Source organism: Bemisia tabaci, chromosome 4 (genome assembly GCF_918797505.1).
Source record: "Bemisia tabaci chromosome 4, PGI_BMITA_v3".
In the NCBI taxonomy this organism is placed as follows: domain Eukaryota; kingdom Metazoa; phylum Arthropoda; class Insecta; order Hemiptera; family Aleyrodidae; genus Bemisia; species Bemisia tabaci.
In genome coordinates, this window is record NC_092796.1 from 26,992,908 (window position 1) to 27,011,085 (window position 18,178).

Below are 18,178 nucleotides of genomic sequence, written 5' to 3' on the forward strand. Positions count from 1 at the left end.
GCTCCTGTTCGATGGATTTTTTTGAAACTCGGTGTCTGAGGGTATTTTTCGACCGGAAACTCGAATTTTTACTATGTTTAAAAATTCTCAAATCCAAGATGGCGGACGTGGCCTAAAATGCTATGTCGGCTTCAGTTCGATGGATTTATGGCGCCCTCTTACTACATGCCTACTCTTGTATTTCTGTACAGCCGCAAATTTAGGGTCAAGGGGCGCCTGACCGTCTATGGACCAGGTGGAGTTTTTGTCCTGAAAATTTACCTTTAGTCGGCAATTCTCTTTGTATTTTGTCAATGGTTTTTATGCCCCCCCCCCTTTCTCGCGGACTCTCTTTTCACTTTTCTTGCCTCCTTTTTCCTTCCATTTCCCCCCTTCTTCCTTGCTTTCACTGCCCAACCTTGTTTCCTTTTCCTTTTTTCCCCTTGTCCTCTCTTCCCTTTTTCTCCTTTTCCTTATTTTCCCCCCTTTTTTCCCTCTCTTCTTCTTTCGTGGCGCCCCCCAAAGGCTGGCGCCCGTGTGCGCCGCACGCCCTGCACACGCCCTAAGCCCCGGGCCTGACTATTTTAACTATGGTCAAATACCACATTGGCGAAACCACCAAACATCAAATCTTGATTGCAGATGATGCACTCATATCATACTTTACTGTTGGATTAATTGATTGATTTTTAAAAAATAACTATTTTTTCCGTTGTGTAACCAGGAATGATCAAGGGTGGCTATTTTTTGTGTTGATATGCCAGCTTTAATATTCATAGTGTTAAACTCATGATCGTTTGATGTTTGCGCTGTTTTCGGACCTGTGACCTGAATAGGTTAGATTTATGCTGTTGAGAGCTCGAGTCCACAGAGACAATGAGATCTACCAGAAAAACTTGCTTCATTGTAGTGCATCTCTGTATGAGAACGTGCCGGAAGAATTATGTGTACCTACAGCATTTCGACGGTGTAAGTCGGCAATCACATAACTCGTTTGCGGTGTCTGAAAATCTCCACTTCTATGTTATTTTTTTAAAGGAGAACAAATTGACATCATTCCTTGAAATTTATGCAGAATTTTCTTCGCACAGAGAAGAAAAATCAAGGCGGTTTTAAAGAATTACCGTTAAGTAGTTTTCCGTTTAAAATATGAAGTGTGACAGGAAGTCTGCTACGTCACAAACCGAGTTATGTGATTGCCGACTTACACCGTCGATTTTTACCAGATTAGATGGAATCATAATGACGGCAGTTGGCCAGCGGCGTAGGAAGGGGGCAGGGGGGGCCTGCCCCCCCGCAATTGGAAATAGTATCTTCTGCTCCCCCCACAGAAATCCTGGATGGTGCAAAAACACCTTCTTCCACGGTAAGTCTCTGTCGCCGTGGCCCGTGAGAGGATGCCTATAAATAGAATAACCTGTTGAATACAACAATTTCAAAGTATTTTAACCTTAAAATGCATAGAACTGGGTGATTGTTAGGCAGAAATTGAAGGAAGATTAGTGCCACAAGTGCCTCGAGATGCGCTCAAATTTAGTTAAAATTTAAAAAAAAATTCCGGGGGCGGCCCCCCGGACCCCCCACTGAGCTGGGAGGGTGTTGACCCCCAGCAAAATGACCTGGCTACGCCTATGCAGTTGGCTAATTCTCAGATCATAATTTTTACCAACCTAGGAAGAAAGTTATCAGATCCTAAAACAATTACTTAAAAAATATATATATTACCTCTTTTTCACCGAGAGTCAGATAAAATAGAGAAAATTGCGCATTTAACTTTTCTTACCGGATGACGAGAATATTCCCTTGCTGATTGCTTTGAAATGTTCGTAATGACGAAATTTATCCGTGTTTTGAGAGCTACTCAAAATTGCCTGAAATTCAAGAAAAAATTACGATTTAAGTACTTACATGTCGACGGCGAAACTCTCAAACCACGTGTCTCGGTTTGCGACGTTGTCATACTTCAATTTATAAATGGAAAACTACTCAACACTAACTCTTCATAACTTTCGTTATTTTTCTTCTTTGTGCGATTCAAATTTCTTTGAAAAATTGAAGGGATGATGTTAATTTGTTTTACTTAATAAAAAAAAATAAATACTCGTAAAAAGAAAGGTGAGATTTAAAAACACTGCAATCGAGATAGAGTAATTAAGATGTATAATATATCACATTTATAATCTTGGTAGTATTGCGATATTAACTTTTAAATATAAATATATACTGTATTTCTACTAAAAGATATACTATTATATGTACTATACATACAAGTACTTTGAAAAAACTGGAGGACTGACAATAAAGTCATTGAATGGTTGTCATTCGGACGGATAGTTTTTTGACGACGCACTAAAAAGAATTACTTTAGAGAAAATGAAGCTTTTCAGTTTACTGATAAGTTTTACGAAGGAAGGATGGTCGTTTATGTTCGGCTTCGTTACCAAGTACAGCATTCATATAAAACTTATTACATTAAAAATCTCTCGATTTCCTGTTATGATATGCGGTTGGTTTCCATCCCAGTAAGCGCACAGCCCTGGATAGTTCTTAATAATGGTTTTGAGCCGGCCACAGAGATCTGAAAATCAAGTAAGTAATAACTAAGTAAGTAAGAGCTAAGTAGAATAAAAGAGACAGATAGTACAGAGAGTAATAAATTCATAGGTGTTCTTTGTCGGGGCAAGGATTATACAGGATACTTGCCGCGGGAAGTGACAAAACTACTCTGTCGTGCTAAGGAAAAACGCCGTATGAGCCTTCAGGCGTTGCCAAATTTCCTTTGACAAATCACTAATTTTCAAGAAAATTTTCGAATATTTTTCTTCCAATTCCTCAAGTAATTTTGCTTGTAATTTTATCCAAAACGTCTGAAAATTTCAAGATTCCTAAAGATTCATAGTGGAACGAGCCAATGGGCGAAGTCGGGCATGAAATTTGCAACTGAAACTGGCAAATCCTGATTTTCTGAATTCGGCAAATTCGTCCGAAGGACCAGTAGATTAGGTGCAATGAGGGATATCAATTAATGATGGGAAAGTTAACGGTGAGCAGGGAAATCTCCACGATCCTTCAAGGATTGCAGGCTCACGTTGTATACTGAATGGACACTGTCCACCGCACCGCGGGTGACACCGAGAAATACCTACGACTAAAGCACTATGCTTAGCTTGTAAGCATATGCTTAGCTTGTAAGCATATGCTTAGCTTGTAAGCATATGCTTAGCTTGTAAGCATTTGTTTAGCTTGTAAGCATTTGTTTAGCTTGTAAGCATGTTACCATTCTATGCATGTAAATAACTCGCAATATACGCGTAGTACCATGATTCTTCTTCCTGTCATAATCATTTAACCCAGGTACTACTCTACAAAAAATGATTGATTAAAACGCGGACCGTGATGTGCGCGCAATTGTTACAGTATTTCTAGACAGTTTTGGAGGCGCTAATATGTGCTTACGCCAACGGCCAACTGACCGACTGCATTGCGTTAAGGCGCAATGCGAGATGTATTCATGCAGTCTTTTAGGCGCGAAGCCGACCGCTCTGTTTGGCGCAATGCGTGAAGTATTCCTGCAGTCTTGCAGGCGCTAATATGCGTTTATTGCTGGCCGCGCTGTGTTTGGCGCGATTATTCGATCTCGTGTTAAAATAATCGCGGCATTTTTCTCTGCTATTTGTAAACTCATTCTTTTCAATTTTTTCAAATGATGAAGAAGCTAACTTAATAGCTTGAAATATGTGCAAAATATTCTGATGAAGGAGAAGAAAAATTAAGACAGTTTTAAATGAAGTACCGTTGAGTAGTTTTAACAAGGAAAAATAAAGTATGGCAGGGAGTCTGCAAAGTCGCGAAAGGAGGAAGTGCGAAGTGCAACTATATTAGCCATCGTCTTTCAATGTTACTCCATGATATTGCTCATTCTTGTTTGCCAAACGGTCACCTCGCTTCATTTGTCTGGGCTATGGCCCAGTTTTTTATTTTCCTTTTTTATTTTGTGTCGCGCTAGGTGGTTGGAATTCCGGGAAATATGCCAGCGGATAAAATCAGCCAATGAAGCATGCTCCATGCAAAACATCATTGATCATCAATTCATTCAAATGCTAAAAAGTATCCTGTGAACTTTAGCTCGTGGGAGGAAGCTTGGCGCACAAGTGAACAAAATATCGTATTTATAGAGCCCTTGTACCATATCCGAAAATATCATAGGCGCACCAAAACAGGAGCATTCGAGGTTCAAAGTTCTCCTCTCAGGAGTAGTGATACTTTCCTCAGCCACAATTACATTATGTGCAAAGCAGATGAACCCATCTGCAGCCTCTAAAATTTATCGCCCCTCACCGCCAAACACGGAATTGTGGACTGTTTTGCCCTCAAGGAACTTCGCTCACAGATTATCTCCTCAACAGTCATCAGAGGCACAAACCCACTTATCTACGATGATCCTCTCGTTGCAAACCAAAATTTTGAAGTTTTTCACATCCGTTCTGATTAGGATAAAAATCTAAATGTTTTGTTCATTGTATTCACATTTTCAAAAAATCAGTAAACATTAATAGCGTTAAAGTTGCTGAATGCCTCTAAGAATAAATCATTAATATTCAGGTCAGGATCCACTTGTAATACCAGGCTAATTTTTTATAATTACATTGATTCTAAACCGACGGGCGACGAGGGCAGGAGGGGCTTCCACGATTCAAAACTGCGAAATTTTCACCTGTGGTGCCTATTGGAACTCTCTATTCACTATCGTAAACGAAATAGCGTTCATACCGGCAACGCTCAATAAATGGAAAATGCTAATTTAATGCTCAAAAAATGTTTGTAAAAATGACGGCGTGGTGATCCAGTCGCAGTCGTCTCAGGTCCAGAGCGGGTCATATTACAATGTCCCATAGCGCAGGCGCTCGTCGCACATCAGGCAAGTTTGCAAGTGGGGGCGGTGAAAAATTGCCTGAAAGGAACTAGAGTTCAGCTTTTCTTCATTGCGACTCTATTGTGCTCTGTGGTTTTATCAACACTCGGTGTCAGAGTTCTCTGCCGGTCTATAAATACACTAGTCTACATATAAATACACTACCACTGTCAGAGCAGACGCAGCGCGCTGTACGAACTGGACGCGCCGCGTAAGCATTTTATTCCAGCAGACACGAATGTTGGTGATATTTCCTTTATTCGCCGTGGGTGAAATAATTTTTTTTCAGAAATAATATTGTTCCGTTGCTACAACTTCGTGACTATCTTGCTCTAGTGTACACACAATTCTTTCGAGTGGTGTGGTGTGTCTATAATCCGTCCACTTTTCCATTTTATAGTAAAAAATGCAATACCTTGTGCTTAATATGCAGTGAATATATATACAGTTGGTCACGTGCGGGTATAATTGTAGTTTTTCTCTTCGTTCGCCACCCCCTTTTCTATCAATTCATTACCTTCATAGTTGTTCTCCGTTTTCTTTTCATATTTTTCTGTGTTATTGACGTGTTTTCCTTTTTTTTAATGGATTTTTGTGGGTGATACCAGCTCCATTTTGAATATTTCACTGCTAAAAAACACGAAAACCTGCGACCCGGCCATATTTTCCCCGGCGTTCCTCATACGGTTTGGTAATGACACAAACTGAAATGCCCAGAACTATCCTCACGCTGTTATTTTTGGTGAGTGTAGTCATTTACACGTTTGAAGGTTTCGTTTTTAACTCCACTTAGTTTTGAATACGATTTTAAATGTGAAAAAAAGAGGGTTTAGCAGAAGCCACGCAGTATTTCAAATCCTGTATACGTAATGCAATGACTATGACTTCATAAAACGTGCAATTTTAGTAGCTCAGACGTATCTTCTCGTCACTCCTCTGAAATTTTTAGTTATGAATTTGTTAGTTTCCCTAAGCCGGAGTCACGCGGTGAGATCTTTACTACTTTGGGGTCTTCGTTTTTTACCTCATCAGCACTGCCGTGATAGCGAAGAGAGCCGTAACTGCAAAAATAAAGTTCTGAGAAAACGGGCTCAGAAGCTTGTGACCGGAACATTTTATTGAAAGAAGCCTCCGTTCTTCGTCAAATTGCTACTATTCGTCCGGAAGACTCCTAGAAATCATTTGGGGGATTAATACTCGACCGATTTTATTTTAAAGTACATGAAAAAGGTAAAATTCAGTTTCGTGTTAGGTTATTGTTAGGCAAGACAGCCGTAAGTGCTATCTTCTGCATGCTTTCGTGGTTGCGTTTTGGACGCACAACAAACACATTTTCAGGTTAGAATTTGGCAGAAGAGGGCGGCACTTTACTGGTAAGCACTGTTTTCATTGGCTCTCATGCACCTACGGCTGTCTTGAAAAAAACTATAGTCATTTTTTGTGCACTTACGGCTTTCTCATACGTCTCGTTTTCATTAAATTAGGATGAATTTTGCTGTTTTCGCTGTCTCAGTAATTTCATCTAAAAGAGTTTAGACGAATTTTGAAGAAAACTCGATTTCGAAAATTTTGCACTTACGGCTCTCTTCGCTATCACGGCAGAGCAGATCACACTCAGAGTATCTTCATACGGGGAGTATGACTGATTCTCAAAGAGATCCTTAGGAGCCCAAGAAACGGCGATTCTTGGTGATTCTTGGTGAGAGAAGGTGTGAGCAGGTGAGAAAGGGTTGTTGCCAACCTTTGACGTTTATCACCTGCTGCACTTGGCCATGTTCAGAGAATGGCGGGAGATCTAGGTTGCCGAGGAAGGTCCTGGATTGGGTATTCCTTCTGGGATGAGGTGAAGAGAGCGCCCACAGAGAGAGCGGGGGATGAGATCGGAGTAGAAACTCAAGGTGCTCGATGCCCGAACACTGAAAAAAAATTCTCGGCGTTTTCACCAAGGTCCGTTGGTACCTTTACCATCTCACTTTTTTTTACCAATTATTGGTAATTTTACCAAGACAGACTGATAAGCTGACCTAAAAACCAGTATTTTTACTGTTTTTTTCAGGTAAGAATACCACTTTTATTGGTAATCAATTCCCGGTAACTTTGCCATTTTATCTCGGTAATTCTACCACAGTCGATAAAAAATACTGGCGTTTTTACCGGGATCCAATAAAATTACCGAGACAGTCAATAATTTTATCGAGATTTCTCGGTAAAATTACCAATTCCATAAATGGTAATTTTACCAAGAAAAAACTGGGATCAAATAGAACCCTGAATTCTTGGTAATTTTACCCTTTTCTTAGTAAATACACCGAGATTGTTTTTTCAGTGAAGGGTTAATAAAATTAGCACACATGTATTTTCCTCCCTCCTAAAAATGACGAGTAGGCTATTCAAAATCCGCCAACTCACATGAGTAAAACTTCCTACTTATATGAGTAGAAATCCTACTCATACCACTAGAATATTCTACTCACAAGAGTAGAAAAGTTCAACTCATATGAATTCAATTTTTCTTCATTTTCTAGAAGTGCTGTTTCTGACCAGGAGACTCCGGCATGACACGTAAATTTGAAAAATGAAAACATTTTGTTCTTATAATTTCTTTGATGCGGTGACTAGTTTCTGAGATATCGGACGCGGTAGATTCAACGCTGAACTCATGTGAGTTGAAATCTCTGGTCATATGAGTTGGCGAAAACTGAATAGAGAAATTCTGCTCATATGAGTTTAATTCTATTCATATAAGTTGAAATTATATTCAAATGAGTCGACATTTTATTCATATGAATTGAAATTCTATTCACATGACTTTGATTTTTCACTCATTTATATACTCACCATTTTTAGCAGGGCTTTCAGACCTAATAGAGAGTCAGAAAAAAATGCTTCCACCCATGATCAGTACTGTATTGTTACATTAATCTACTTGTATGTGACAGGTAATCACCGCTAGACTCGATGAAGCTCAAAAGTCCCATGAGTGTGAGAACGTGGCCACCTCACAGGAAGGGCTATTCGATAATCCGGAAAGATTAAAGATACTTTTAAAAGTATTTGAAAAACACATTGAAATGGAAAAATTGAATATAACTCTTCATTTCCTAGAGAATCCTATTAGACCAAATGTTCAGATATCGGAAGCGGCTAGAATAATCGCGTATTATTTGGAAGAATCTTGTGAGGAGAATAATTGGGTCCACGGGAAAAAAGTGCTGGAGCTTGGAGCGGGGCTTGGCTTCCCTGGCATTGTTGCTGCGTGTTTAGGGTAAGAATTTCAAATATAAAGTAGACGACGTGTAAAGTCAAAGATAAACTAACAGTCGCCATGAATTGCGGGCCGAGTGCCACCCCCGACTTTTACGAGTCGTCTCTGATCGGCTCACCCGCTTCGTGCCCACTTCCTGGGGCCCATACACACGGAAAAAAAAACACGAATAACACGGAGCTCATTTTTCATCGAAAATATCTCGAAAACAAGGACACATTTATGCGTCAAAGATTTCAGAAATCAATTCTCCAGATTTCCCTGAGGGGGGGGGGGGGGATTCATGGGTAATACATTACACCTTTTTTTCGCAAATACACCGGACAGCTTGACCTGATTTTTTTTTTCCATGACACCAAGTGTTATATTTTAAGATTTAAGAAAATGAATAAATAAATTCCAGGTCCACATCGGCTCTAGGTTCGGTGTGTTTCAGAATAAATGTTATGTATTACCCATCAATATCTTCAGAAAATCCGGAGAAATCATTTCTGAAATCTACCACCACTACTACCACTACTACTACTACTACTACTACTACTACTGCTGCTGCTGCTCCTACTACTACTACTACTACTACTACTACTACTACTACTACTACTACTACTACTACTACTACTACTACTGCTGCTGCTGCTACTACTGCTGCTGCTGCTGCTGCTGCTGCTGCTGCTGCTACTACTACTACTACTACTACTACTACTACTACTACTACTACTACTACTACTACTACTACTACTACTACTACTACTACTACTACTACTACTACTACTACTACTACTACTACTACTACTACTACTACTACTACTACTACTACTACTACTACCACCACCACCAGGGGGACCCAATCCAGAGCCTTCTTTCTGACATCCTTTGCACATGCCTAAAGCAGACAAGCTGTTTCGTGAAAATGATATGATGCACAATGTTTTGTTTTCGACGCCCATAATTTCACGTATCCTTTTATTCCGAACGTGATCCTTCCTTGACACTTCGGCCGATCTACACCAGAAGTCCACGTCGGTCCTTTTTTTCGAGATATTATCGATAAAAAATGAGACCGGTGTTATATTTTCCATAACCCAAGTAGCCGTGATCGCAATACGTTGCGATTTGATCAGAAAATGTATCGCGATTTTATCGACGTACATTTTTTTTTGTATTATCGGATGAAAACCGCGCTAAAGTGCGATTTCATAGCATAAATTTGCAATAAAATCGCGATTTTATCATCGGCACTTTATCATCGCAATATTAGGTACCTATCAAACAAAAAATCGTGGTAAATTGAGACAAAACTTTGATTTTATCGAAAGCGATTTTACAGAGATGAAATGGCGACAAGATTGAGGATAATCGCTCAAATTTTGATGATCCTAGCGATCATATCGCCGAAAAATGGTGGAAAAAATCCGCAACTTAATTTCAGGATATCGCGATTTTTTCGTTGAAAAATGCTACTTGGGAAGGGCCCCTAGAAGTGGGCACCAGACGGAACAGCCCATCAAAGACGACTTGTAAAAGTAGGGGATGTCACTCGGCCCGCGCACTATGGTCTGGGGGCGCCGAATTGTGGCCAAAAATCCGATTTTTGAAAGTACGAAAATCTGGCAATCGAGCATATAATCCTTATCTACATCCTTTAGTAGGTGTGAAATGACCCATCAAATCTTCTGTAATTGTTTTTACGATCAGATACATGGTGGCGAACTTCACATCCTCCGAGGTAAGTAAACAAACGTGAGAATTTAAAGTGCACGTCATCGTGTATTGCCTTGTGGCGCTTTGTGATAAGTTGGCGTAGATCCCCGATCAAATATGGAAAAGAAAGGTGAAAGTAAGTACTTTTTGATGGTTTAATCGTTTTTAGTATTAAGATTGATTTTATGACCACCATGAGACTCCAAAGTTTTGTCCTGATTTAGGCAAAAAATTGCCTTCATCTTAAGTTTTAGTTATCACTAACACGAGCTAACACGTTCTTATCAGTGCAAGAATGTAGCTCATATGTTCCTCTAACAGGATATCATCGGTTTTTTTGCCGCTTTTTGCCTCTGGGGCCTTTTTTGGTCATTTTAGTGAAGGACTTATACGATTTTCTGCGCAATCTGATTTCATTGCAGAAGGAGATAAGAGAGATGAGACAAGGTCAACGTTTGATATAGGGTGATTCATATGTATTTTTTGCTGCTGAATCCGAAAATGATATCAGTTTTTTTCTAGCACTTGCCAGATTTCCGGAAAATAAAGTTTTTTTGCAAAAAAACCTCATTTTCAAGCAAAATAATATTTTCTCCGGAAAAACGACAAATGGTGGATAAAACTTAGGTATTTTTTTTTATTCTTCAGCCTGTATACATAATACAAATTTATTGACTCGGCCCGCTGTGGTGCGTAGTGGTTGGAGTGCTGGCTTTAAGATCAAGAGGTTCCGAGTTCAATTCCTGGCTAGGCAACCCGAGAATGGTAATCCGCAAGGTTTTAGGGTCTGATCTGGGTCTGGGTCTGAAGGCCACAGAGGCAGAAAAATGCAAAAAAACCTACGAAATCCTGTTAGAGGAACATATGAGCTACATTCTTGCACTGATAAGAACGTGTTAGCTCGTGTTAGTGATAACTAAAACTTAAGATGAAGGCAATTTTTTGCCTAAATCAGGACAAAACTTTGAGTCTCATGGTGGTCATAAAATCAATCTTAATACTAAAAACGATTAAACCATCAAAAAGTACTTACTTTCACCTTTCTTTTCCATATTTGATCGGGGATCTACGCCAACTTATCACAAAGCGCCACAAGGCAATACACGATGACATGCACTTTAAATTCTCACGTTTGTTTACTTACCTCGGAGGATGTGAAGTTCGCCACCATGTATCTGATCGTAAAAACAATTACAGAAGATTTGATGGGTCATTTCACACCTACTAAAGGATGTAGATAAGGATTATATGCTCGATTGCCAGATTTTCGTACTTTCAAAAATCGGATTTTTGGCCACGATTCATCAGGCCTAGAATCTTTATAATAATTCTAACCATGAAAATCAGCGCAGAATGGTTGACAGCCTCCAATGAGTATAAGAATGTCAAAGCTATTTAGGTCTAAGTAGTATTGAGTATATCTAGAAAATTTTGCTAGCAGGGTTTGATGATCAAAGAGTAAATTATTTTTAAAAAATCGCTAGAAATGAAAATTTTTAGGGACAATTTTTGGTTCGGGGAGGGGGCGCCCTAAAGGGCTAATGCCATATGTCTTGCTAACACGAATATCACCATATTGAATGTGCAATTTTTTTAACTTACGCTCCAGTCAGGATCAATAGACCGAAAAACATAGTACCGACTTGATTCAATTTCAATCATTTCTTCTCCTCTTATTTTTCTGGATTAAATACGTATTTTTGGGGCTTCTGCCCTGAAAACCTCTTGATCATTGAAAAATAGATTTCATATTATAGTGAGACAACCTTCAAAACATTAAACTGACATTCAATTTGGTATTCTAATCATATTTTGGCTTTTCTTCTAATTTTTTGGTTTCAAGGGCCTGCCGCCATCTTGGATTTAAGAATTTTATAAAACTAAGGTCAAATTTGAATTCAGCGACCCAAAAAACATAAGTACACCAAATTTCATGATATTCTGATCATTTCCTGATTTATGGCCACAATTCGGCGCCCCCAGACCATAGTGCCGCGATTGGATTACATTTTGCCATAGGAACCACCATTTTTGGGCCATTTTTGAAACAACATACATGCTATTGGTTTCTCTATGCAGATATGTGATTTTATGGGAGAGCCGAAGATAGTCCTCCACTGAATCCATGTTGAGGTCCGTGCAAATATTTACATTCCTCTCTTACCATCTCTTTGACAATACTTCATAAGATTTTCATCTTGATCACTTCTATTTTATCAAGATTTCACTTGGCTGCGCAATACCACTTAACTGCAGCCATTAACTCCAAACTGACCTCAACATTGACTTGTAGAGGAGCATAACTTATTTATGTTTAGAGGTAACCGTGACTTTCGCCAGATGAGTCACTACATTATTACAGAATTTTAGTCGCATTTGAGCAACTTATTTCTTAATATGGTTGCCCCACCTGAGCCTGAAATCCAGGTAAAGTCGGAGATATCGAGCGACTGAGTCGTGCTGTGGAATTTTATCATCCCCTGATAAAAATGGAATGTTAGTGTATGGACGATCGGTAAATAACACTTCTTTGATTTCGTAGCATTTAATTTGGTTTGCTGTTTCTTCCTTACAACGGCATACTGCTGAGCTAAGGAAGAACCCCGTATGAGCATGCGAGAGTTACCAAATTTCTCTCAATAAAATGTTTATTATTGAGGGAGGTTTTGAATATTTTTCCTCGAAATTTTCGGTAACTTTAGATCAAAATACTGACTTTCTCTGAAAATTTGGAAGAAAAATAGTCATAAGTTCATCAGGTAATTTCGTGTTTTATCATAGAAAATTTGGCAACGTCTGAGGGCTCATACGGTGTTTTTCCTTAGCACGGCAGCATAGGGTTTCTTCCTATAACGTTTTTAGTCGGAGCGAAAAAATAGGAAACTTAGGTACTCTATGCACGACTATACTTAACACGAAACAGGTACCTACCTACTTATTTCACTGTTTGTTCGAGACTAGTAAAAATTGGATAATTCGTACTCCTTATCATTATTTCAAATTTTTCGTTTCAGAGGAAATGTTACGGTCACAGACCGCCCGCAAATTGTGCCCTACCTACAGAGGAGCATCGATCTAAATATAGAAACTATTCAAAAGATCTCGGGAGAAATTCGAGTTGAGGTATTATCTTGGGGCGATGACGAAAAAATTAGGTCCATGCCCAGGCAGGATATAATTTTACTGTCAGAAGCAATCTATGATGATCTCGTAAGTAAACAAGAGTATTATCCCCTTAAGTTATCTCTTTAATAGGGCTGTCACAAGATCCAGGAGTTGCCTTCAAAATAAGTCTTTCTAATACCAAGTGATGCAAAATCGACCATTTTCCCATGTCCGAATTTTTTTGATTTTTCGTTCATTTAAATAGTATATTGAGACAACAACATTTCAACTATGTAGTGTCACTTTTTGTATCACTGATGTGATGGGAACGACAGCCGTAAGACCGCCAGACCGTTAATAAGAAAAGACAAAAGACGCCCTTTGAAACTACTTTAGACTTTTACCGATGATGAAAATCACAATTTTCTTTCGATATGTTCTAGACTATTGATGACCTGATCTCGACAATGGTTCGTCTTTCTCATGATGACACGAAGATAATAGTGAGTGAAGGAGACTGGATAGAGATGGAGGAATCGGAATTGAAGGAAGCTTGGACGAAGTTCTTCCACGAGTCCTCTGAATATTTTGAGTTTTCACCGTTACCTATAGGGAATTATGATTGTTTTACGTTTGAAGGTAAAGTCCGGAAAACTTCAAACACGGAGGAAAAAACATCGGAAAGTTCACCCGGACACACAGAATTTTGAACAATTCGTATGTCAGAAGCGAAGTTATATTTCAGGGGCCAAGTTTTTCGAGCCAGGCTACGGAAGTTATTTTGGGACATGTTGACAGAACGCAGCTATTCTAGCCCAGAGGATGTCGGTATTGCCTACAGGAGAAAATGGAGGCGCTCTGCATTTCTTTGCACTTCTCTCAAGGGATTGTTTCGTCCTCTAGCGCCCCTCCCTGCCCTCTACAAGTAAATTGCATAACATGACACATAAGCCATAGAAAAAAAAAAAAAACGAATGCTCTTACTTTGAGTTGTGACACCAATAAGCAGATACGCTGATCCGATGATTGGGAAAGATGTTGGTCCTGGAATGGTGTTCATAAATTTGTTCACTCTTCTATTTTTCCAGCGTTGCAAGAGAACTTCAATGAGCAAAAGAAAAATCAAGAAACAGCACAATATGTTTATTATTTTGGTTTGCAAGCCAGCAAAATTGATAGAATCCATCTATATACGTAATAAAAAATTGTCATTAGTTAGTTTCGATGTATAAGTAGGTAATCATCGTTCATGCATTCCTTCTCCGTGCATCTATTTTATTTTTGAGCTTCAGTTATAATAAGAATTTAAGTTGTTGAAATGACATTAATGATAATAGTTCTAAAATACACGAAATGCAATAAGCTCGTCTGTGGCCTTTTCTTTATCTCTTTTATAAATATTTTTTAGGTTTATAATTTTTTGTTATTTAATGAGGCGGAGGCAGATATTAAAAACTTACTAGCATTAAAATGTTACGAACAGTGGCGAGGCGTGATAATCGATTATCGATATTTCTCCATTTGAATCCGTCGTAAAGAATCCATAACTGATATGCTCGTTGCGAAGACCTTGTTTATCGATCCTTTTCCATAGGTTTAAATGGCATATCAATCGATACATCGCAGAGCACGCCACGCCATATTGGATCCGAAGTCTCACCCTGACGACTATTTTTTTTGTATTTACCAACGAGCACGTATGTTCTGCGTAGAAAGTTCCTGAAAATTGTTGCAAATCGTTAGGAGATTTACAAGGTAAAAATTCTTGTTCATTGTTAACGAAAAAAAAGGAAAAAAAGAAATCTATGAAATACAAAAAAAAAAAAAAAAAAAAAAAACTCAAGATACAGTATGGGCATGTCATTAACAGATGTGGGTGAAATTTTGATTGGTTTTCAGCTGGATAATTAAAGCCACAAACAGAATTTTATAAAGCCTAAAGTACATAGATGTCTCCTCGCTTTTTTTAGAAAATTATCATTATTTGAGAGGCTTGGAGGACAATGTGCATAAGTGCAGTTTTTGAACAAATCGAGATATTAATTATTTCAAGTATTGTTAGTCTTAATGCATTTTATGTGAAAAATTCGCTCCCAAATTCCAATTTTTAAGTATCAATAAGTCAGTTTGAACCTCCTTTATCGGCCATAAGGATCCATGTAATTTCGGAACTTCAAACATGTATTTCTTAAAATAGCATAAACTGCACGTATGTCGACGGTGAAACTACCAAACCACGTATCTCGGTTTGCGACGTCGCAGACTTCCTGTCATACATTATTTTTTAAATGAAAAACTACTGAACGTCTAGTCTTGAAAATTTCTGTGATTTTTCCTCTTTCTGCGGAGAAAAATCTGTGAAAATTTCAAGGAATGATATTGATTTGGTCGACTTCAAAAAAATAAAATGCGAGCGTAGATTTTTAAACACCGCAAACGAGATACGTGGTTTGGTAGTTTCACCGTCGATGTGCTTTGTCCTCCAAGCCCCTCATTTTAAGTTGGCCAGAGTATTAAGCATATATCTTTATGGAAATGCGAAGGAAACCTAACAGCCGCTTCGATAAAATTAAGTTTTCTAACTTTTTACTTACCAATCGTCGTTTGACTTTTTCTTCCCGCGCGATCAAATGTGCAAAGATAACACTGCTTCCTACGCAGCCCTAACGCCTTGAGAGGTAACACCCAGCCGTTAAAACTGGCACTGAACTAGCTCCAATTTCGTCCGCAGATGCACACACTTGATATTTCCTATTAAATGTTTGTTTTTTTTTTGTTGCATTGCATTTAGTGTCGTTTCTGACCTCCTACTTATGAGGAAGGACGGGGATGGAATGCACCACGCTTTTGACGAAAAGTTATTAAACTTTAAGAAACTGGTCATTCCACTACCAGTTGCGGTGCGAGGTTGATCTGTGGTCTTATACCTCTACTCTGGATATAAACTTATCCATCTCGCATTGTATCAAACGACTGGGTGCGGGACAAGTATATCGAGGGGTTGCCAGTGGCTGGTACCAGAACCTGGGCCAGTGGACAAAGTATCTCTTCTTCAATTTTGATTAAAAGCTAATTTTATCCGTGCGAAACTTGTTGGATTCACAACCACTTTTGAGTAAGTTGCGATCTTGTGAACGGCGACTTTCTCAGTTTTGCATAAGAATACGATGACGAAAGCAAGAGGACTTAAAAAAAAAACCACAATAAAATGTGTCTTTCATAACAACATGCTCGCTTTAAAAGGTACAGCCAGGTACTATTGTAGATTATTAATATTTTTATTTTTACTATTTTACACGACTGAGGAAGGCTGAGTTTTCAGCCGAGACGTTCTGGTTTTATTCTTAGAATTAGCCTTGTTACCCGCTTTATAAAATTTTTTTTTATTGTAAAAATTACAATCTGAACCGAGCGTTTGGGCTCTCTTTTTTGGAATCAGACTTACAGACATAAGAAATATTAGAATTTAAAAGAATGTTCTTCGCGCATTTTAAAAAATTACGGCTCGATTAAAAACTCACAAATGGACCACTAGACAAGGTACGAATTTAAGCGATCTGATACATGCTTCTTAACCAGAATTTCACGTGGAAAACGATTCACAAAACGAAAATTGCAGAAACCAACTCCTAACGAAGATATTAACGTTTTTATTTCACATTGGTTACGAGGAATTTGAACTGCCCGCTCATAAGAAACTCAAAACTCTACGTGAGTCAAATCGCCCACTACAACGGTTTCAGCAAGCTTCTCAATCGAGCAATGTTCATTTCCCATCATGTGTTGTTCAAACTATTAGCAATTTGCTATAACTGAGCCAAAGCGTCAAGATTAAGGTTGCCAGATTTTTATATCGCAGAGACTGTCATGATAACGTTTAGCGCGCGATGTGAATCACGTAGAGCATTGTGTTTTCATGAGCGGGTGGTTTAAATTCACGCATTAAGAATCATTAAATATCTTCGTAAGGAGTTAATTTCGGTAATTTTCGTTGTGTGCATCGTGTTTTACGTAAAATTTTGGTTAAGAAACATGTATCAGAATGCTGAAATTCGTACCTTATCTAGTGGTCCATTATGAAGATTTTTGGTCGACATCATCGTACAGGGCCACTCAGATAGGATACATAGCAACGCCTTCAAATCACTGCGTAATCTTAATGCGAAATTTTGATACCACTATTCGTGCGTGGCGACAGTCATTTTGCATAGCCAACTATTTGAAGGCGAATTATTGGCCCAAGCAACAGGATACAAATGTTCGCAATGTGATACGTGTTTTTTAGGGAGCAAAACCCCCGTAGATAGATTGCAGAAGAGGTATTGCATGACTCGATTGACTCTAATAAAACTGACCGTTGTGATGTTCCGTCAGTTCATGGGTGATTTCACGATAGCTAGAATAGTTTTGTCGCCGTAACAGACAACACATTTTTCGAATGCGAAAAAATTCGAGTGATTATCATTAATACTGAAAATATGACCGAAAAATGTGTTGTCTGTTGCTGCGACAAAACTATTCCAATTATCGTGAGCCCATACCCTCATGATAGCATTTGCCCAGCGAGTGAATAATGGACATGAAGGCCCCTCGAGTGATAAGCATTTAGCAACTTTTCCAGACCAGCGAATTCCCTAAAATATATAAAAATACAGAACAGCTGATCAGCTTACGTATGCTCAGGCCCGCCACAAGGGGGGGGGGGGGGTACTGGGTTCCTGGTACCGGGGCTCGGGCCCCGGAAGGGGCCCGTGTTACCCGTGAAAAACCACTACGAATGCACATGCAACCCTTGTTTCGTAAGAAAAAGTGAAAAATTTACCCTTAAAATTTCGCAAAAGGTGAATAGATTTTCAGAAACACGCTGGGGCACCGTAGAATTCTTCTTAAATTTTCAAAGAAGTATACTTCTTGGAAAATGTCTACCTATTTTCAAGATTTTCAGTACAGAGGGATATTTTTAGTAACTGCGTTTCATTTTCTCCCGTCGTCAGATGCTAAGAGTCTCCAGTCTGGGCATCCTCGACTTCAATGGCTCATGGCTCAACTCCCTTGCCATTGACAAACGAAGGGGGAGTCCAGGGGGGCCTGGCCCTCTTAGAACTGAAAATAGTATCATATGCCCCCCCCCAAAAAAAAAAAAAAAATAAAATAAAAATAAACATTTTCCAGATATTTTGAATGCAACAATTCGCAAGTATTTTGTGCTGAAAGTA

The 18,178-nt window shown here is 38.9% G+C and overlaps 1 protein-coding gene across 2 annotated transcripts; it reads left to right on the forward strand.

Annotated features, from left to right (window-relative positions):
- Window positions 1–2,430: 2,430 nt before the first annotated feature.
- On the forward strand, window positions 2,431–14,327 carry LOC109044604 (protein N-lysine methyltransferase METTL21A). Of its 2 annotated transcripts, XM_019062425.2 has the most exons (5): window positions 2,431–2,568; window positions 5,500–5,633; window positions 7,831–8,156; window positions 12,872–13,067; window positions 13,406–14,327. In XM_019062425.2, the coding sequence occupies exons 2-5, from the start codon at window positions 5,586–5,588 to the stop codon at window positions 13,670–13,672; spliced, it is 837 nt and encodes a 278-aa protein (XP_018917970.2). In that variant the 5' UTR covers window positions 2,431–2,568; window positions 5,500–5,585; the 3' UTR covers window positions 13,673–14,327. The 2 variants fall into 2 exon arrangements, with proteins under 2 accessions (XP_018917970.2, XP_072155692.1); XM_072299591.1 differs by lacking the exon at window positions 5,500–5,633 and having other exon boundaries at window positions 2,518–2,568.
- Window positions 14,328–18,178: the final 3,851 nt, after the last annotated feature.

Coding starts and splice junctions, on each gene's coding strand:
- LOC109044604 (XM_019062425.2), top strand. CDS start 5,586: ATGACACAAACTGAAATGCCCAGAACTATCCTCACGCTGTTATTTTTG. Junction 8,157..12,871: donor ATTGTTGCTGCGTGTTTAGG/GTAAGAATTTCA, acceptor TTTTCGTTTCAG/AGGAAATGTTACGGTCACAG. Junction 13,068..13,405: donor AAGCAATCTATGATGATCTC/GTAAGTAAACAA, acceptor GATATGTTCTAG/ACTATTGATGACCTGATCTC.